We start from the raw sequence: 17592 nt of genomic DNA on the forward strand, positions 1-17592 counted from the left end.
GTTTGACTCTGCTAAAGTTTGAAACCTGCCTCGGAAACCTGGGCATCAAGCACAAATCATTGCTCTTTTACCCCAAAGCAAATGGTGAGGTCGAACAATGGAACACACTTCATGGAAAACCGCTATCATCGATTTACTGACCGCATACCATGCTACACCTCACCAGACCACAAGAAAATCCCAGTCAGAACTGCTACATAATCGCAAAATGGTGACACGGATGAACATTCGCAATGACGCCCTAAACACGCCGCCAATTCTTCCGTCCGTGATCAATTTGCAGGCAAACAAGAACTGTCACGCAATACAACATAGTAAACGTGGTGCAAAGTTGCCTAAATTTTGCATGGGTGACTACGTTGGTGTAAGAATACCAACTCTGAAGTTAAAGACTTCATGGAAATTCTCAGCTCCTAAGCTTATTGTGAAATCCAAGGGACCGTTCACATACATGCTCCAAGATGGATGAGTTTAGAACGCCTCCAAGTTGAGCGCATGTCCAGCCACTCATGACTCCCACTCAATTGCCAAATCAACCCAGTCCTGAAGTTTTGAACCAACCTGCAACCGCACGACATTCTACCAGGTCTCACACGCCACCAGTCTGGGCCAAGGACAATCACAAGTAAAGACACTTTTTGTAATCATTTCAGTGGGACACACACATGTTCTTCAATTGAACTCTTTGACATAAAATGTCCTGGACTCAATTGGGAATTACGTATCATTTATTTTCACACATTTTTTTGCTTAAAATTGTATAATTTCACACTCCTCTCCTTCAAGTTAATTGATCATATTGCAATTTGAAAAACAGAAAGAAAGACATTTTCTTTGTGACATAACAAGTTATGAGGATCACTTAAATCCCCCCCCCCACAGTAGTGTGGTTGGGGTCTACGAGCGAATACTTACCTGTAGAGCGAATACTACCTATGCATTGTTCCCTATGCCGGCAGGCAATTTGCTAAGAGTTTAACACACAATAGCGCCCTCACGTGTCCTACCCACGACGCCCTGTGACATGCGCACTACGTTAGCATCCTCTTTTTCTCAAGCGTCACCTGCGTAAGCACTCAAGGAATCGAGTATAGTGGGGAAGGAGGGAGGGGTGCTCTACGTGTAAGTATTTGCTCGCAGACCCCAACCACACTACTGTGGGGGGGGGGGGGGGGGGGGAGTCTACATCACTCTACTTACCTGTAAAGCGAATACTACCTATGCATAGACTCGCACCAAGTAAGGCGGTGGGTATACGCGAATTACCGTATGTCTACAGGGGGGTAGGACATAAGGCGTGTCCGAAGGCAAACAAAACAAAACAAAAACCAAAAAAACCCAGACGCTCTAGCTCGTGCGCAAAAAGGTCGGGGGGGGGGGGGTGTCACCATTATGGGGATAAACACATGATAGGTACACCTCATTGGACTTAATGTATATATGTATATGCTCACCCGTTAGTGCTTCTGTGAGGCTCGACTACCCGCCTTCAGCACTTCTCTTCCAGCCTTGCCATCTGCCTGGAGGACATCCTTCAGGTAGCATTCAAAGAACGTGTTAGGGTTCTTCCAGCAGGCTGCCTTGACGATGTCACCTAGGGGGACACCCTTAAAACAGGCCCACGAGGTGGACACTCCCCTGACCTCATGCGCTCGAATGGGTCCCTCGTTCGCTGGCCAGCTGCCCGGCACGGAATGAATGGCCGTCACGATCCAGCGGGTGATTGTATCGCGGGACGCCGGCCCATACGAAGTGACTTCGTTCGGTTGACATACCACTTAAGTGCTCGAACTGGGCACCAAAGTTTGTCGTTTGTCTCGGTCGAAAAAGACTTGATCTCCGGGACAAAGATGTCTGGGGGCGTAAAAGCTTCCGACTGGTTCTTCGCAAGAAAACCGGCCGTAGGGATCAGGCGGACACCCCCCGGTTCCCACCGGATGTGTCTTGTCTGCACCGACAATGAGTGTAGTTTGCTACGTCGTCGGGACATAGCGACAGCCAACAGAAAAACTACTTTGATGGAGAGTTGTAACAAAGTTGAGCAATTGCCATTGGTTCAAAAGGGGCCTTCGCCAGTGTGGATAGTACACTGAAGAGGTCCCAAGATGGGATTAATGCGCGTACTGGGGGACGAGTATTAAACATCCCCTTGATCAGTTGGCTGATTGCAGGGTTGCCGGAAACGGAAGAACCGTCCGGAAACCCTTGATGAATTGCGGCAACGGCCGATCGATAATTTTTGACCGTGGCCGTCGTGAGCCCACTGTTCAAAAGGTCTAGGAGGAAATCCCCCACTTCCCTTACTGAAGTATTGGGGGAATGAATGGATTGCCGTCTACACCATTTAAAGAAAAGGCGTAGTCGGCTATCGTACACCTTTCTGGTTGAGGCTCTGCAGGACTGGGCTGCAATTGTTGCAGCTCGTCGCGAAAGGCCTGCTGAGCAGAGGGATCGCGTGACAATACCCAGCATGTCAGGTGAAGATCCCCCGGAGCCTGGTGACTGATTCCCGAGCTGGGCTGATAAAGGAGATCGGCCCTCCTCGGTAGAATTACCGGGCGGTGAACCAAGAGCCGGACGAGCCAGGGGAACCACGGCTGGCGGGGCCAGAACAGGGCTATGAGGAGGATTCCGCAATCCTCCTGCTCGATCTTGGTCAGCACTCGAGAAACGAGGGAGATGGGTGGGAAGGCGTAGGCCAGTAGGCTGTCCCACCGCACCGACAGCGCATCGGTCTGCCACGCGTTGGGGTCTGGGCCCCTCGTGCAGTAGATCGGTAGCTGATTGTTCATTCGCGATGCGAATAGGTCCACATGAGGCCGGTCGATTAATCGGAAGATCGACTGAGCCACCTGTGGGAGCAGTGACCACTCTGTCGTGGCGATCCAGCCTCTGGAGAGAGCGTCGGCTGTGACGTTCTCTTCGCCCGGGATGTGGACTGCCGACAGTGCTATCCCGTGATGTATGCACCAGAGGGTGAGATCCCACGTTAGTGCACACAGATGGCCTGACCGAGTGCCCCCCTGGTGATTGATGTATGCCAACACTGTGGCGTTGTCGCATCGTACCAGGACTGCTTGCCCTCTGACGTCCGACTGGAAATGTTTTAGTGCGTTGGCAACTGCCAGCATTTCCAGGACGTTGATGTGGGATGATTGGTGTTCGGGGCCCCACACGCCCGCCACCTGTTGCGGGTGGAGGGTAGCCCCCCAGCCGTACCCTGACGCGTTGGTCGTGATAAGTACCGACGGGCGGGGTGGGCGGAAAATGCAGCCCTGCGTTATGTGGGCCTCGACTAGCCACCAACGAAGGTGGGGGACTAGCCAAGACGAAGTGGGCACCGGATGGTCGATCGGGTGCCAACGGGGTTTGTAGAAAGAAAGCAGGTGAAGTTGAATTGGCCTCATCCTCAACCTGCAAAAATCCACTAAGTCCACCAAACTGGCCATAAGGCCCAACAGCCTGAGCCAGGCTTGGGCCGAGCCACTACCGTCGGGAGGAAGAGGGACAAGCACTGCCGAAGGTTCAGCAGGCGGTCCTCCGATGGGCGGGCCAGTCCCCTGCGAAGATCGAGGGATGCACCTAGAAAGGTGGGAACCTGCAAGGGGACTGGATGGGATTTCTTGGTGTTGATGAGAAATCCGAGGTCGGAAGCAAGGTGCCACGTTAGTCGGAGCGCCCCTTCCGTCTTCCCCCGAGAACGACCCAATACTAGCTCATCGTCGAGGTACATGAATATCATGATCCCTCGTCGCCGCAGTGCCACCTGGATTGTGAAGACGATCCGGGTGAACACCGGGGAATGACAAAAGAGGGTTGCTTCTTTGTCTTATCCGTGGTTTTTGGCTCGGCCGGTTTCTTGAGATTTATTTTCTCAGTGGCCTTGAGGCGCTTTGCTTCGGCCTCCATGGACTCCTGGAACTTACCAGAAAATAAGTCCGGGCCTGAGAGCGGAAGGTCGTCGAGACGCTTACGTGCTCCAGGTGAAGGAAGGAAAAGCGCATCTAGCACATTGGCGCGGTGTGACGATGTTGCCAAGGTCGACACTCTAGCGAACTGGTCGAGAGTGGAGCATAGGCCGTGATCGAGGCAATGGAGAGCTGCCACCATCATGTCGGATGGTATCACCGAGTCTTCTTCATACCCCAAGGCCATGTACTCGGACAGGAGAAGAAGAAAAGACGTCGCACGCATACCCATAGGTGCCGACGAGTCCATTCTAAGGGTGACATCCTCTAGCTTTCCATGGGTCTTGTCCGTAAAGGGAACCTTGGAGGAAGCCGTCCCTCGGTCAGCGGCAAGTTTGTCGATGGCCAAGTCCGGCAGGACTGGAGTTGAAAAATATTTCTCAAAATCCCCTGGGGGAAAATGATAATAAGAGTCTACGCGCTTAGCGTAGGCACTCCATGTCTTTGCGTGCATTATCCCGTCTATGTGGTCAACCACACACGGTCCAGCGGCATTGTGGGAAAAGCCCGGACCGGTTCTGCCGTCAGTCCCGATCTCTTCTTGAACGACCGACGCTCAGGAGGAGGAGGTTCGGTACCAGCAGGGAGATTCAGGTCCCTGATAATATCCCGTTGAACCAAGCGGAGTTCGGTCTCAGCCACCGATAGGCGTTGCATGGTGCGGGTCAGTTCGCTCTCGTCCGCCGAGTTGTCAGAGTACGGGGGGGGGTTGTCACCGGGGAATGGGAACCAGGCCTCGGGGGCGAAGCAGCGCCGTCACGGTGTCCCGGTATCGAGCCCCGCTTGGACTTTAGTGACACCGATGGGTGTAAACTAATACCGGGCGGGGACGCCGGTGCACTGCTCTCCGTGCGCGGCATTGTCCGCTGGCCTGTAGTCACCCCACTCCGGCACACGGCTAACCGTGTGTGGTATGTCCCTTTGGCCTGGAGTCATACAGCTGTGACTGTAGTCTCCCTGTCAGCCCGACAATGAGGCCGCGAGGGAGTTTCTGAAAAGCCTCCAAAAAATCATTGCGCGAAATTGGGTCGCCACCCTTGTGGCGTTTCCCACGGTGTAATCGACCGGATGACCCGCTAGAACTTGTTGAAGAACGGCGGGGACGGCGGTTCTTTTTTCGCTTTTTTCTTTTTTAGAAGATCGGCTCTGAGTACTTTCCGAGGATTGCGGGGACACGGGAATGCCCAAACAACAGATAAAATCTGATGTAGAGGCATGGCCCTCTGAGCGTAGCGTTAACGCTCCGGGCGTTAACGCTCCGGGGGAATCCCAGGAAGTCTGCTCTATGCGATCAATAGCCCGGGCGGCCGACAGCGCCCCCGCCCCGGTAACTTAGGCGGGTGCTGCACGGTCGAGCCGGCCGTATAAAAGCCCATCCCCAGGCATCGTGGTAATCACGGGGCTGGGTGGGCCTGGGTGCACTGAGCCATGGAGGAGTACTTCCTCCGGCTGTGAGTGACCCGTAGACGGGCTAGGGACGGGCACGGTACGCCCCGTAGTGGAGCCACCTTTTGCCGCACGTCCCTTTTTGGGTACTGCCCCGGCTTCAGACAATTTCCTTGTCTTGCCAGTGCGTTTCCCCTTCAGCTGGGTGGCACCGTGAATATTGACCGAAGACGGTGGGGTTGTACGGCCCCTCGCTTGGTCAACGGGTCCGTCAGCTCCGACAGCCGGTAGTGGCTGAAGGGGCCGACTAGGGGACTGCTGCCACATTGACGTACCATCACCGGTGCAGTCCCCCGAGAACTTGGGCTTGTCTGGTGGGATGTACGTCCCTCCATTATCGACACACCCAGTCCTCCCCAACTTCCTAGATTTACTCATTTCTTACTTCACTTCACTTAGAATAACTCACTATAATAACTCTACAATAAACACTTTCTCTTTATTTCTTATAAATAGCTTTCTCACAGCAAAAAGGCATAAATAAAACAGTGAAATTCAGGTCGATATACCTCGCCTGCGGCTAAGAGAAAAAGAGGACGCTAACATAGTGCGCATGTCACAGGGCGTAGTGGGTAGGACACGTGAGGGCACTATTGTGTGTAAAACTCTTAGCAAATTGCCTGCCGGCATAGGGAACAATGCATAGGTAGTATTCGCTCTACAGGTAAGTAGAGTGATGTAGACACTTAAGTTTCAGAAATGTGAATCCAGACAGGGGAGATGTTGTGTTTATATAGTGCCCTCTAGCAGGCGTTGGCGGGAAGTGTGCCATGTTTGATAAGAAGTGATAAAAGTGTTGTATCGTTAACATTCTCCGCGTCCTTGTACACTTCCAAATAATAATCATATTCTCGTTTGGTGGAAAATAGTTGTCATTTGTTAGTAGCATTGTCTTGTAAATTCAACCATACATGCCTGATCTAAAGGAGGCATCAGGAAAATCTTGTCGTCGCTCATTGTAGAACTTGTCCAGCGCTTGAAGATTTATATTCAGGCTGGGGTCCATCATTAATTAGTGGAGGGTACCCGACCATGGCTGTGGATGCCGGACAGGAGACTGCTGACACATTAACAGCTCAGCGCTACCGGCAACGACTCCCAAGAACTCGATGTGTCCCGGGGGGGGGGGGGGTGGTTCATTCCCCAAATGTGGCAAGGCCAGTCCTCTCCAGATGACTCATTTTTAAGAAATTATCTCACAAGACCAAAACCATAACTCTACTGATAACTCTTTTAATCAAATCTTCTCTTAAGCAATATAGGGTAGCAGAAAAACGACAAACAATACTTGTAAGCGTATTTTAAGCATGTCCAACCCAACCTGCCGCTAAGAGAAAAAAGGAAAAAGAAGGCACTATTTTGCAAACTCTGCTGCTCTACAGAAAAGTTGAGTGAAGTAGACTAGTCGTGTATTATATCACACTATCATTGCTAACTCTAGCCCTATCTAGACCTAAAAATAAAAGCAAGCTATATTTGTGCACAAGTTTAAAAACAATTTACTGCCCATTTCCTATTCAAACATATTTGTGTTTAAACTGCAATTTACATAAATATAACACTCGTGTGTCTAATAACTTACATTTCCAATTATCGCAACATAGAACTTCTGCCTTTCAATACATTGAATACTCCGGACCTAAAATATGGAGTAATGTTCCATTCTCTCTTAGATGTTCAAGGTCATATTTATGATTTTTTTAAACGCAAACTTAAATTGTTATCTTATCTCGTTCAATACTTATATTATTTTTCATTTCAGTCATGAAGAGGAAAGAAATGTGTTTGATAAAAATTTAAAAATAATTTTTTTGTGTGTTATTTTGGTGTTATCTTCTTTTTTATTTCCATTTCAACATTCCCTGTTTTTTTTTAAATTTTCTTCTAACCATTTGTTATTCAAGTTTTTAATTGTACTTGATTCTATGTCATTACTTCATTAAACTGTTACATCCTTATTCTTTCAAAGCACACACATTACAAATTGACAGTGATAGTCATACCTGCTGTGGAAAGAAAGATGTGTATGCTAGCTTCCAAAGGTCCATTGGTGTCGCTGCATCAAGATTACCAACATCGCCTTCAGACACAGGAGGTAAACCTGTTCACAATAAGAGTGTAATTGAATGTTGTTTACAATTTCAGCAAGAGACTCTTGTGATGTGAAAGAGTGACAAATACTGTATACCATTAGAAAGTAAAAAAAGAACAAGAAAACAAATGCATACGTGGACAAACAAGTGGCTGTTTCGGCAATTTATCGTTGTATTTTTATGTCATCTTATAGACTGATAGGACATAGATGTGCAGTAGAAAGTCGCAAAGTTATAAAAATATGCATTTAAAATGAAGTCACATTTCATGTGATGTCGTCATTGTGACGTCACTTCATTGTTCATCTATAACACATCCCAGTCTAGGTACACACCAACTTTCAACCCTATCAGACCTGTCATTCTGTAGATACAAGCCTTCAAAATATGCACTTTTAATATGAAGTCCCGTCATGTAATGACGTCACCTCAATTTTCATCTGTAACACATCCCGGTCTGGATACATACCAACTTTCAACCCAATCGGAGCTGTCATTCTGTAGGCTGTCCATGATTTGACCTTGGTGATATGTATGTGGCCTATTTTCGAGTAGTATAATAGGGGCGCAAGTGGTGCCACCACCATCAAAATAGTGCCCCCCCCCAAAAAAAAAAGAAAACCACCCCAAAACAAACAAACAAACAAACAAACAAACAAACTTCTAAAAAATTTGAAAAAAAACCTGGGTGCGCCACTGAGGCTGTGGTTCTGTAGATATAAGCCTTCATAATATGCACTTTAAATATGATGTCACATGCCATGTGATGACGTCATCTTGATGTTGCCAAAACTGTTCCAGCAAAGTACTGAACAACCAATTAAACATGCACGTATAGTGTAACGGTATGAAAATCCAATTAGACACCATTCGAGTACCGCATGGGAACGGCCTGATCAGTAAGTCCCCTATCGGTAGAAACACTACAGCGGCTTGGTCACCCAAGCATGACATCTGGTTGATTGCTAGGCTGGCGCTCTGGGCTACAACAATAAGACATTTTATCATTTGAATAAATGATCAAATGCTTTATTATCAGAATTTCTCAGTTGGTGTTTTTTACTTAGGCATGTGTGACAAAATGCTTAGGAAATTGCCACAGAAGCACACTTGTATATCACACATCAAATTAATTAACTGCTGTGTACATGCCATTCACAATAAGAAATCAGCTGTGATACATACATGTAAGATTTACTAATTAGGTGTTGGGCCTGAGCCCAATACCTATTGTTATTGTAAGAGTTTACTATTATTTTTTTTTTTTTTTAGTTCTTCTCAGCAAAATTCTTCTCCAGAACTGTTTGTCAACATGAAAAGTGATATGAACTTCAATTGTCAATACATAAAAACACAACCCACTGAAGATGTATTTTTTTGCATTTACGTCATCATGACGTCATCATGGGTCACGTGACGTCACTTCAAAAAATAATAAATTTAATCTTTGAAATTCAATATAAAATCAACCTTGAGAGACCGGAACTTGAATTTTGCGGGAATCGACATGATAATACATGATCTTCAATTTATCTTGTGCGTGCAAATTCACGTGACCCTTCCTTCCGGTCGAAACCGGAAGTGCCTAATAATTTGAAAGTGGAAAAAGATATGAACTTGCTTTCAAGGATGTTAGTCTGTGGGTGGGTTGACCTTTCCAAAAAAATGATCGATGACGCCATGAATAGTTGGAGCGCCCTCTATCGGCAGGTTAAAAAATGTCCAAAACGCATTTTCAGTCGATGTCTGTAGCCAACTTTGCTGTAATCGCTTCAAAATGAATATACATGATCATCTTAATGCAGACAAGACCTGTGCGCGAAAAAAAATTGATTACGTAATCAGACCGGAAGTTACAAAGAAAAGACCTCTTTTCCTTTGAAAATTGCTGAAAAATCAACCTTCAGAGATATAATCAAGTTTTGTGCTTTAAATGGCACTTTAGTAATGCGTCTAAAACTTCCCAAGGTTTCGTTACAATACGTTAACTAAAAGATGCCCTGCAGCCCCCTTGAAATTTGAAGTTGAACACGCCTACGTCTTGAAACGCTCAATTAATGCCACGTACATTGTGTGTACAGCAAACTGGGGATTATTGCGTACAAAAGGGAAAGTCCCGAAAAACAGTGCGCTATGATTGCGTACAAAAGGGAATATCCCCAACCTCGTCCCCAGTGCTTACTTTATTTCCAACCGCGTTTCCAATAGTAAACCCTGGATAGGAAACTTTCTTCCTGTATCCTGATTGGATACCGCAATTGGCTAGTAATGGATTTTTATCGTGTACTTGGTGCTATATATTCACAACGTGCAGTACGTGTTTTCGCGATCATTCGTCCACGCCTTCTCGAAAATACTAATTTCCTTTACAATTTACTCATATTAATATGAAATATGATACTGCATATTGTCTCGATAAGATCGTAACAGTTTGATTTCAAAAATCGTGTTTTCGTTACTCACGCCGTGCTCGCGCTGCTACGAATTGACTCTGTTTTTACCCCAGACACCGCATACAAAATCAAACGCTAATGTGTAACGCATATCCAGGCACCAGACTGTTCCTCATTTGCATACGTGTGCAAAAATCTTGCACATGCAAATGATCCAATACCAGGGTGAGAGAGCAGGTAGTGGTGGGCGCGTACTGCTCGACACCCTGGGGACGAGGTTGGGAATATCCCGTGCTCGCTTCTTGAGTGTCTTGTTTTACGACTGTTGTATGTTAAGTATTGAGCTACATGTAACGGCTGTTTGATGCACCAATGTATTTTAAGTGTTTACCAGTGTTTTGTACACGTTTATATGACAACTTCTTAAGGCAAGCACATTTTTGACTCCTGATGACGTCATATGATACTCAAAAATTGGGCTGGCAAAAGCGCCCAATTGGGCGCTTTTTTTCAATTGGGCGCTTTTTTCTAAAAACATGCGCATTAGGGTAAAGTGGGTATTGACAGCAATATTTTGTATTGCGCCAATGGTGTGCGACCTTTACTTTTAGAGATATGAGCTATTTCATGGGTTTTTGTAACGATTGTAAGTTTACAGTACAGCAGCACACGCGCGTGTACAGTAGATCCTCACCTGACTCTTTTTAACTATCCTCTGTATAATAACTACACGCGCTATTTTTCAACCCTCAACATCAACATCAACATCAACAATCAACAATCAACAATCAACATCAACAATCAACAGCAACATCAACAATCAACATCAACAATCAACATCAACAATCAACAATCAACATCAACAATCAACATGAACAATCAACATTAACATCAACAATCAACAGCAACATCAAGAATCAACATCAACAATCAACAATCAACGTCAACAATCAACATTAACATCAACAATTAACATCAACAATCTGACATTCAACACCAATAACCAACATCAGTAATCAACATCAACAATCACCATCAACAATCAACAATTAACATCAACAATCATTAACAAAAAAACATCAACATCAACAATCAACAATCAACATCAACAATCATCAACAATCTACATCAATAATTGTTAATCAGTATCAACAATCAATTATCAACAATGAACAATCGACAGCAACATGAACAACCACCATCAACTATAATCAACAATCAACATCAACATCAACAACCAACATCAACAATCAACAACAATAATCAACAATGCGAACAAGCCAAACCTCTAGCCCAACACCGAGTGTTTGTCCTCAAACTCTAGTTATCTTTGCTATCGAAGTCCCACAGTAGAATTCCACTATTTGGAAACACACTGTGCAGGCATGCATGCATGCATGCATACATACATGTACCTGTGTAAAGAATTACTGCACAAAATGCCATTGCAAACCTTGTGGCAACACAGGATAGTTGAGCTATCTTGAGCAGCCAATCAGCTGCTGAGTTGGCAAACTTTTTCATGAATATGCATTTCTACTTGTAGGCTATGTGTTTGTGTTAAGCTTTGAGTGAAGTTCCACTTATAAAAGGACACTGCACTTTGTGACACAGAAAACCATTGTATCTTTAGCTGTGTGTTTTTGCCTCACTGAAAGATCAATAAATTTGTAGCAATTCTGTAAAGGACAGAGTGTGAGGATGGGTAAATATGTTGACTTACACAAATGACATTACAAATGGGATGGAAAATAAAAGATTCTGCACAGTATCAGCTTCTCAAGTGGAAAACTTTTCTCATGTATGTAAAGTACTTTTTAACAGCTTTCTTTCCATGCATGTATGTTCAGATTTGGTTTAGGATTTCTTACTTAAAATGCCATTTTACTTTTTGTGAAAAACACAGGATTGTAAACAGGATCCTGTGTTAATTTATGCATACTGTGTCAGCCAATCAAAACAGAAGGATTAGACCAATGAGAACTCATGTTACATCAAACTTTCAGCCAATGGGGCAGCTTCTTATATTACTGGTTGACTTTGGTGGGAAAAGAAAGTGCAACTTTAGGCTCACTTTGTCACAGCCCATTGTGTGATGCACAATGAGTATAATTAGGTGTTGGGCCTCAGCCCTATTGTTATTGTATGAATTTACTATTGTTATTATTAATGTTCTCCTCAGCATATTCTTCTCCAGAACTGTCTGTCAAAATGAAAACATATATGAACTTCAATTGTCAATACATGCATGCACAACCCACTGAACATGTGCTTTTTTGCAATTACGTCATCATGACGTCATCATGGATCACGTGACGTCACTTCAAAAAATAATAAATTTAATCTTTGAAATTCAATATAAAATCAACCATGAGAGACCGGAACTTGAATTTTGCAGGAATCGACATGAAAATGTATGATCTTCATTTTATCTTGTGTGCGTCAAATCACGTGACCCTTCTTTCCGGTCGAAACCGGAAGTGCCTAATAATTTGAAAGTGGAAAAAGATATGAACTTGCTTTCAACGATGTGAGCCTGTGGGTGGGTTGATCTTTCCAAAAATACGATCAGTGACGTCATCAAGTGTTCGAGCGCCCTCTAGCGGCAGGTTAAAAAATGTCCAAAACGCATTTTCAGTTGATGTCTGTGGCAAAATTTGCGGTAATCGCTTCTAAATTAATATACATGATTACCTTAATGCAGACAAGACCTGTGAGCGAAAAAAAATTGATTACGTAATCAGACCGGAAGTTACAAAGAAAAGACCTTTTTTCCTTTGAAAACTGCTAAAAAAATCAACCGTTAGGAGTTATAATCAAGTTTTGTGCTTTAAATGGCACTTTAATAATAGGTTTAAAACTTCCCAAAGTTTGGGCGCTTTTTTCTAAAAACATGCGCATTAGGGTAAAAAGGATATGGCGAGCAATATTTTGTATTGCGTCAATGGTGTGCGACCTTTACTTTTAGCTATTAAGGGTTTCTGTATACTTGATCAGTGTACAGTACACTATACGCGCGTGCAGATCCTCACCTGACTCTTTTTAACTATCCTCTGTATAATTACTACATGCGCTATTTTTCAACCCTCAACATCAACATCAACAATCAACAATAACATTAACATCAAAAATCAACACCGTGTGGTTGTTCCTACAACCTCTAGTTTTCTTTCAAATTGCCCACCTCCACCCCATCGCCTCCATTTGTAGGGTACTCGTGTGGGACAAAATGTTTTTTAGCTTTTCTGCTGTTGCAGTAGGAATAAACGTCTTATGCCTTACTGAATTCAATTCGTTTCTTGGATGTGTACCAAGAGGTGATTATTCCTCCCGTTGGTTCAGTCTGGGGAAGATTTTCTGGCAGGAATTAGACAGACACAGGTTAAACATTTTCATTGCCCTATCATAACGGCCAATAACTTTATTACATTCACTATTAATTGCCCTATCATACAATGTAAATATACTATGACAGTTTACATTTGTTGTGACAGGCACTGTAATGGCTCCCTGGAGGTTCACTAGGGGCCATTCCTCCCATAGCTCCTTGCGTTATGCGGGGGAACATCCTGTGCCTGAATTGTTTATTAATAGTTCAATTTTGGTATTTGTATTCAAGATTTTCTTCCATTATGTAACTACGTCTGGTGTGCCCTCTTTATTAGGGTCTGGTGTGACTTATATATGGTGGGCCTGGTGTGCCCTATTCATGGCTGGGTCTGGTGCCCTATGTACCAGGGTCTGGTTTAATTTCCCGAATTTCAGGATATTGTGTGACCTAGGTATGGTGTGACCTATATATGATAGGCCTGGTGTGCCATAATTTCAGGATATTGTGTGACCTATATTTGGTGGGCCTGGTGTGCCCTTTTCATGGCTGGGTCTGGTCAACCCAGGGGATCTGGTGTATCCCACTATATTGTATTTCTTTGCCAGTTTGTCCGTGGTATCTGGCAATGTTGTGTTGAATAAATAGCTGTGGCAAATTACATACAAACAAAAATGATTGTGTGTTGTGTGTTTTATATCAGTCTGAGAATAACTCCTATTAGTGGTTTAGTGGCTAATGCTTGAGAAAAACGAACCTCAACCTGCGATCTTAAAATGCTAAGATTGTTTCGAAAGTCCTGATATTGTTCATTGCTGAATTTTATTTTGGTTTGAATGTTCAAAAAGAAAAACAACTCTCTCACACACAAAAAGAATTTGGAATTGAGCATCTTTTTCTTGTTAGGTATGCAGATAAGATGAAAACAGCGAAAACAATGAAAAATCAAATAATGGCATCATCAAGACATCATTTCAATTTTTGCCATAACACATACCTGTGTATTTAACTTTAAATTAAACATTAAATAGTTCAATTTTGGTATTTGTATTCAAGATTTTCTTCCATTATGTAACTAGGTCTGGTGTGCCCTCTTTATTAGGGTCTGGTGTGACTTATATATGGTGAGCCTGGTGTGCCCTATTCATGGCTGGGTCTGGTGCCCTATGTACCAGGGTCTGGTTTAATTTCCCGAATTTCAGGATATTGTGTGACCTAGGTATGGTGTGACCTATATATGATAGGCCTGGTGTGCCATAATTTCAGGATATTGTGTGACCTATATTTGGTGGGCCTGGTGTGCCCTTTTCATGGCTGGGTCTGGTCAACCCAGGGGATCTGGTGTATCCCACTATATTGTATTTCTTTGCCAGTTTGTCCGTGGTATCTGGCAATGTTGTGTTGAATAAATAGCTGTGGCAAATTACATACAAACAAAAATGATTGTGTGTTGTGTGTTTTATATCAGTCTGAGAATAACTCCTATTAGTGGTTTAGTGGCTAATGCTTGAGAAAAACGAACCTCAACCTGCGATCTTAAAATGCTAAGATTGTTTCGAAAGTCCTGATATTGTTCATTGCTGAATTTTATTTTGGTTTGAATGTTCAAAAAGAAAAACAACTCTCTCACACACAAAAAGAATTTGGAATTGAGCATCTTTTTCTTGTTAGGTATGCAGATAAGATGAAAACAGCGAAAACAATGAAAAATCAAATAATGGCATCATCAAGACATCATTTCAATTTTTGCCATAACACATACCTGTGTATTTAACTTTAAATTAAACATTAAATTATACACCTTTCAAATGACGTTATTCAACAGTATCAAAATGCGTTGGATTATTGATGCAATAAATTTCCCGTTGGTGCTTTTACTTTGCGTTAAGCATTTGCTGTACAATGGAATGAAATTTGGCAGCAAATTGTGTTTGTGAGTGAGAATAAAACATCGCAAAATGCTAGGCGGTGACGTTTTGTGATTTACGTTTGCTGTATTTTGTGGTCTCCAGTGTAATGCAAGAAGCTGCCCTTTTGGGGGCTCTAACAAACCCTTATTTCATTGATAATACCAGAAATATCTTAGCATTTTAATTTAGTTTGCTGTTGTTGAGAATAAGTTAATTGAAATGATACAAAGCCACTGATTATGGTATTTTTGTATTTGTCTTTTAAATCTCGGTGCTTAAAGTGACTTTCTTTCCTACAACTCTGTGACTAGAAAGTGCACTGTATTAATGCAAGTTAAGGGTCGGAGGGTCACCTAAGGCCGACACCACCCGTTGTGTTTGGGGTTCATGACTTAATATTTCAAAGAATCGTTTTTGTCCTCCATACATTATCAAAGTTACAGGGACCGCCAAAATTAATAACAGGTGCGAGGCTGACTTGATATCCATTTGTTTTTGGTTATAATTTTTTTCTTTGATTTTGATCCACTAGCCAAATGCTCATCAATACAGCAGCGGGGCTATTCAAACTATTCCTTAAGTAGCCTGGCTAGCTCGTCAAAAATTATTAGGCTATGGCAAAAGATGAAAGGACAGGAAGAAATAAATCATTAAATTCAGAGAGCAAACCTGTATCACTTTCTGTCTATTTTTATGAAATGTTTAGGTTAAATTATTAGATTTGTTTGTTAACACTGACAAGATTGCCTCATGGTACACTTTTTACATTTATGCACACCCTTATTTCATTGATAATACCAGAAATATCTTAGTATTTTAATTTAGTTCACTGTTGTTGAGAATAATAGTGAGGTACCTTAGTGAAAAAATCGTGACACCGTGGACAAAAGCACAATTTTTTCACCAAAGCATCTCCATGGTATACCTTTTCGAAAAAAAGACGGACGCAAAAAATTGGATGATGGGAAGGGCATGTATGACGTCATTATGACGTCATCAGCTAATTATTACATGAAAAAAATATAAATTGATAATAATCTTCAGAACTACAAGCATTACAGCAACAAATGTGGTATCAAATTAAAGGGGACAGCAAGCTCTTTCATATGAGTGGTATGTCATGGGGGATGGAATATAGTTAAGGGTGATTTTGTGGGTCAAAAAAACTTTTTTGGGCAAAAGACATGTTTTTTTCGGCTAAAATCATGGATTTTGGGTAGTCACATTGACACTTTGTTTAAATATGCAAACAGTATGTGGTATTGTGAGATGTTGTTTTTAAGTTCGAGAGAAAAGTTCAAATTCTATGCCAAAAGAGTTTTTGTAATTGATTATTAGTATCATAAATATGTTTAAACTTGTTCCAAAGAAACTTGTTTAAACTTGTTCCAAAGGAAAAGTGAGGCATCTTATAGCGAGCTACATTAGTACCAAAAATGCTAAGGATCGTTACATGTTATTGAAAAGCACCATTTTTTTCACCAAAGCTTTGCCAATGATCAAAAATAGGGTAGGATGCAAAAAATCAGATGACAGGAAGGCTACTTTATGACATAATAATGACGTCACAATATACTACCGAGCTCGTACAGTAAGTAATTGTAGAAAATAAGGTCGTGAAGCGTTGTGATGAGATTCCCAGTAATTAATTTGACATTTTGAGGGTCAGGGAATTGAAGAGTGATATAATCAGTGACATTTAAGTAACAATAAGCTGATTTGCTGTTGCAGTGAAGTCACTATTTTCAAATTTTCTTGAAAAATCTAAGCATTTTTGATTATGGACAAAAGTGCTACAATGACGGTATTTGTCACGCAGAAAATAAATTGTGTGAAATTGTGCGGCTCCTTGAATTTGGTCTTTACCGCATCCATTTGTTTTAACCATTTACTATAGCTGGAAGACGTAACATTATTGTGTTGTATATTACGGGTAATGAGGTATGGGTTAGGAGCCAGACAGAAAGGAACGTGGTAACCTGAAATAGATTAAAAGAGTGGCAGGAAATGGTGATGGTACGTCTTTTAACAATGTATTACAAACGGGGGCCGCCTGATAGTCCGAAAGGTCCAATAGTCCGAAGGTTCTTTAGTCCGAAGGTTCGATAGTTCAAATGCACAAAATTTCCATAAGGGGGGTTCGTTAGTCCAAAAATGAAATAAGGTTCGTTAATCCGAACATTTGATGGAATAGTCCAAAGGTTCATTAATCCGAAGGTTCATCAGTCTGAAGGTTTATTTATCCGAAGGTTCGATAGTCCGAATTTAGAATAAGGTTAATCAGTCCGAAGGTTCAATAGTCCGAAACGAAAATAACAAGCCCGCGGGAACGGGGGGTGCTGTGGGTGCTGCAGCACCCGCAACTTTTTGGATTGGGGTGCTGAAATATGCTTCAGCACCCCCTACTCCCGGGCAAAAATGTGTTCCAGCCAGCAGTGTTCTACGACGTTGAAA

The 17592-nt window shown here is 43.0% G+C and overlaps 1 protein-coding gene across 1 annotated transcript; it reads right to left on the reverse strand.

Annotated features, from left to right (window-relative positions):
* Positions 1-1457: 1457 nt before the first annotated feature.
* On the reverse strand, positions 1458-3742 carry LOC119741137. Its single transcript, XM_038216831.1, has 3 exons — positions 3460-3742; positions 2305-3295; positions 1458-1680 (listed from the first exon to the last, which is right to left on the reverse strand). Exons 1-3 carry the CDS (start codon positions 3740-3742, stop codon positions 1458-1460), a joined length of 1497 nt encoding a protein of 498 aa, XP_038072759.1.
* Between the last annotated feature and the right edge of the window lie 13850 nt (positions 3743-17592).

Source organism: Patiria miniata, unplaced genomic scaffold, assembly GCF_015706575.1.
Source record: "Patiria miniata isolate m_02_andy unplaced genomic scaffold, ASM1570657v1 HiC_scaffold_11, whole genome shotgun sequence".
Taxonomy (NCBI): Eukaryota; Metazoa; Echinodermata; class Asteroidea; order Valvatida; family Asterinidae; genus Patiria; species Patiria miniata.

What these genes read in the sequence shown, in the direction of transcription:
- LOC119741137 (XM_038216831.1), bottom strand. Translation starts at nt 3,742, where the DNA reads ATGATATTCATGTACCTCGACGATGAGCTAGTATTGGGTCGTTCTCGG. An exon ending in GCCCAAGCCTGGCTCAGGCT is followed by an intron (nt 3,296 to 3,459) that starts GTTGGGCCTTAT and finishes GTTGGTGGCTAG; the next exon opens with TCGAGGCCCACATAACGCAG. An exon ending in TTCATTCCCCCAATACTTCA is followed by an intron (nt 1,681 to 2,304) that starts GTAAGGGAAGTG and finishes CGTGCCGGGCAG; the next exon opens with CTGGCCAGCGAACGAGGGAC.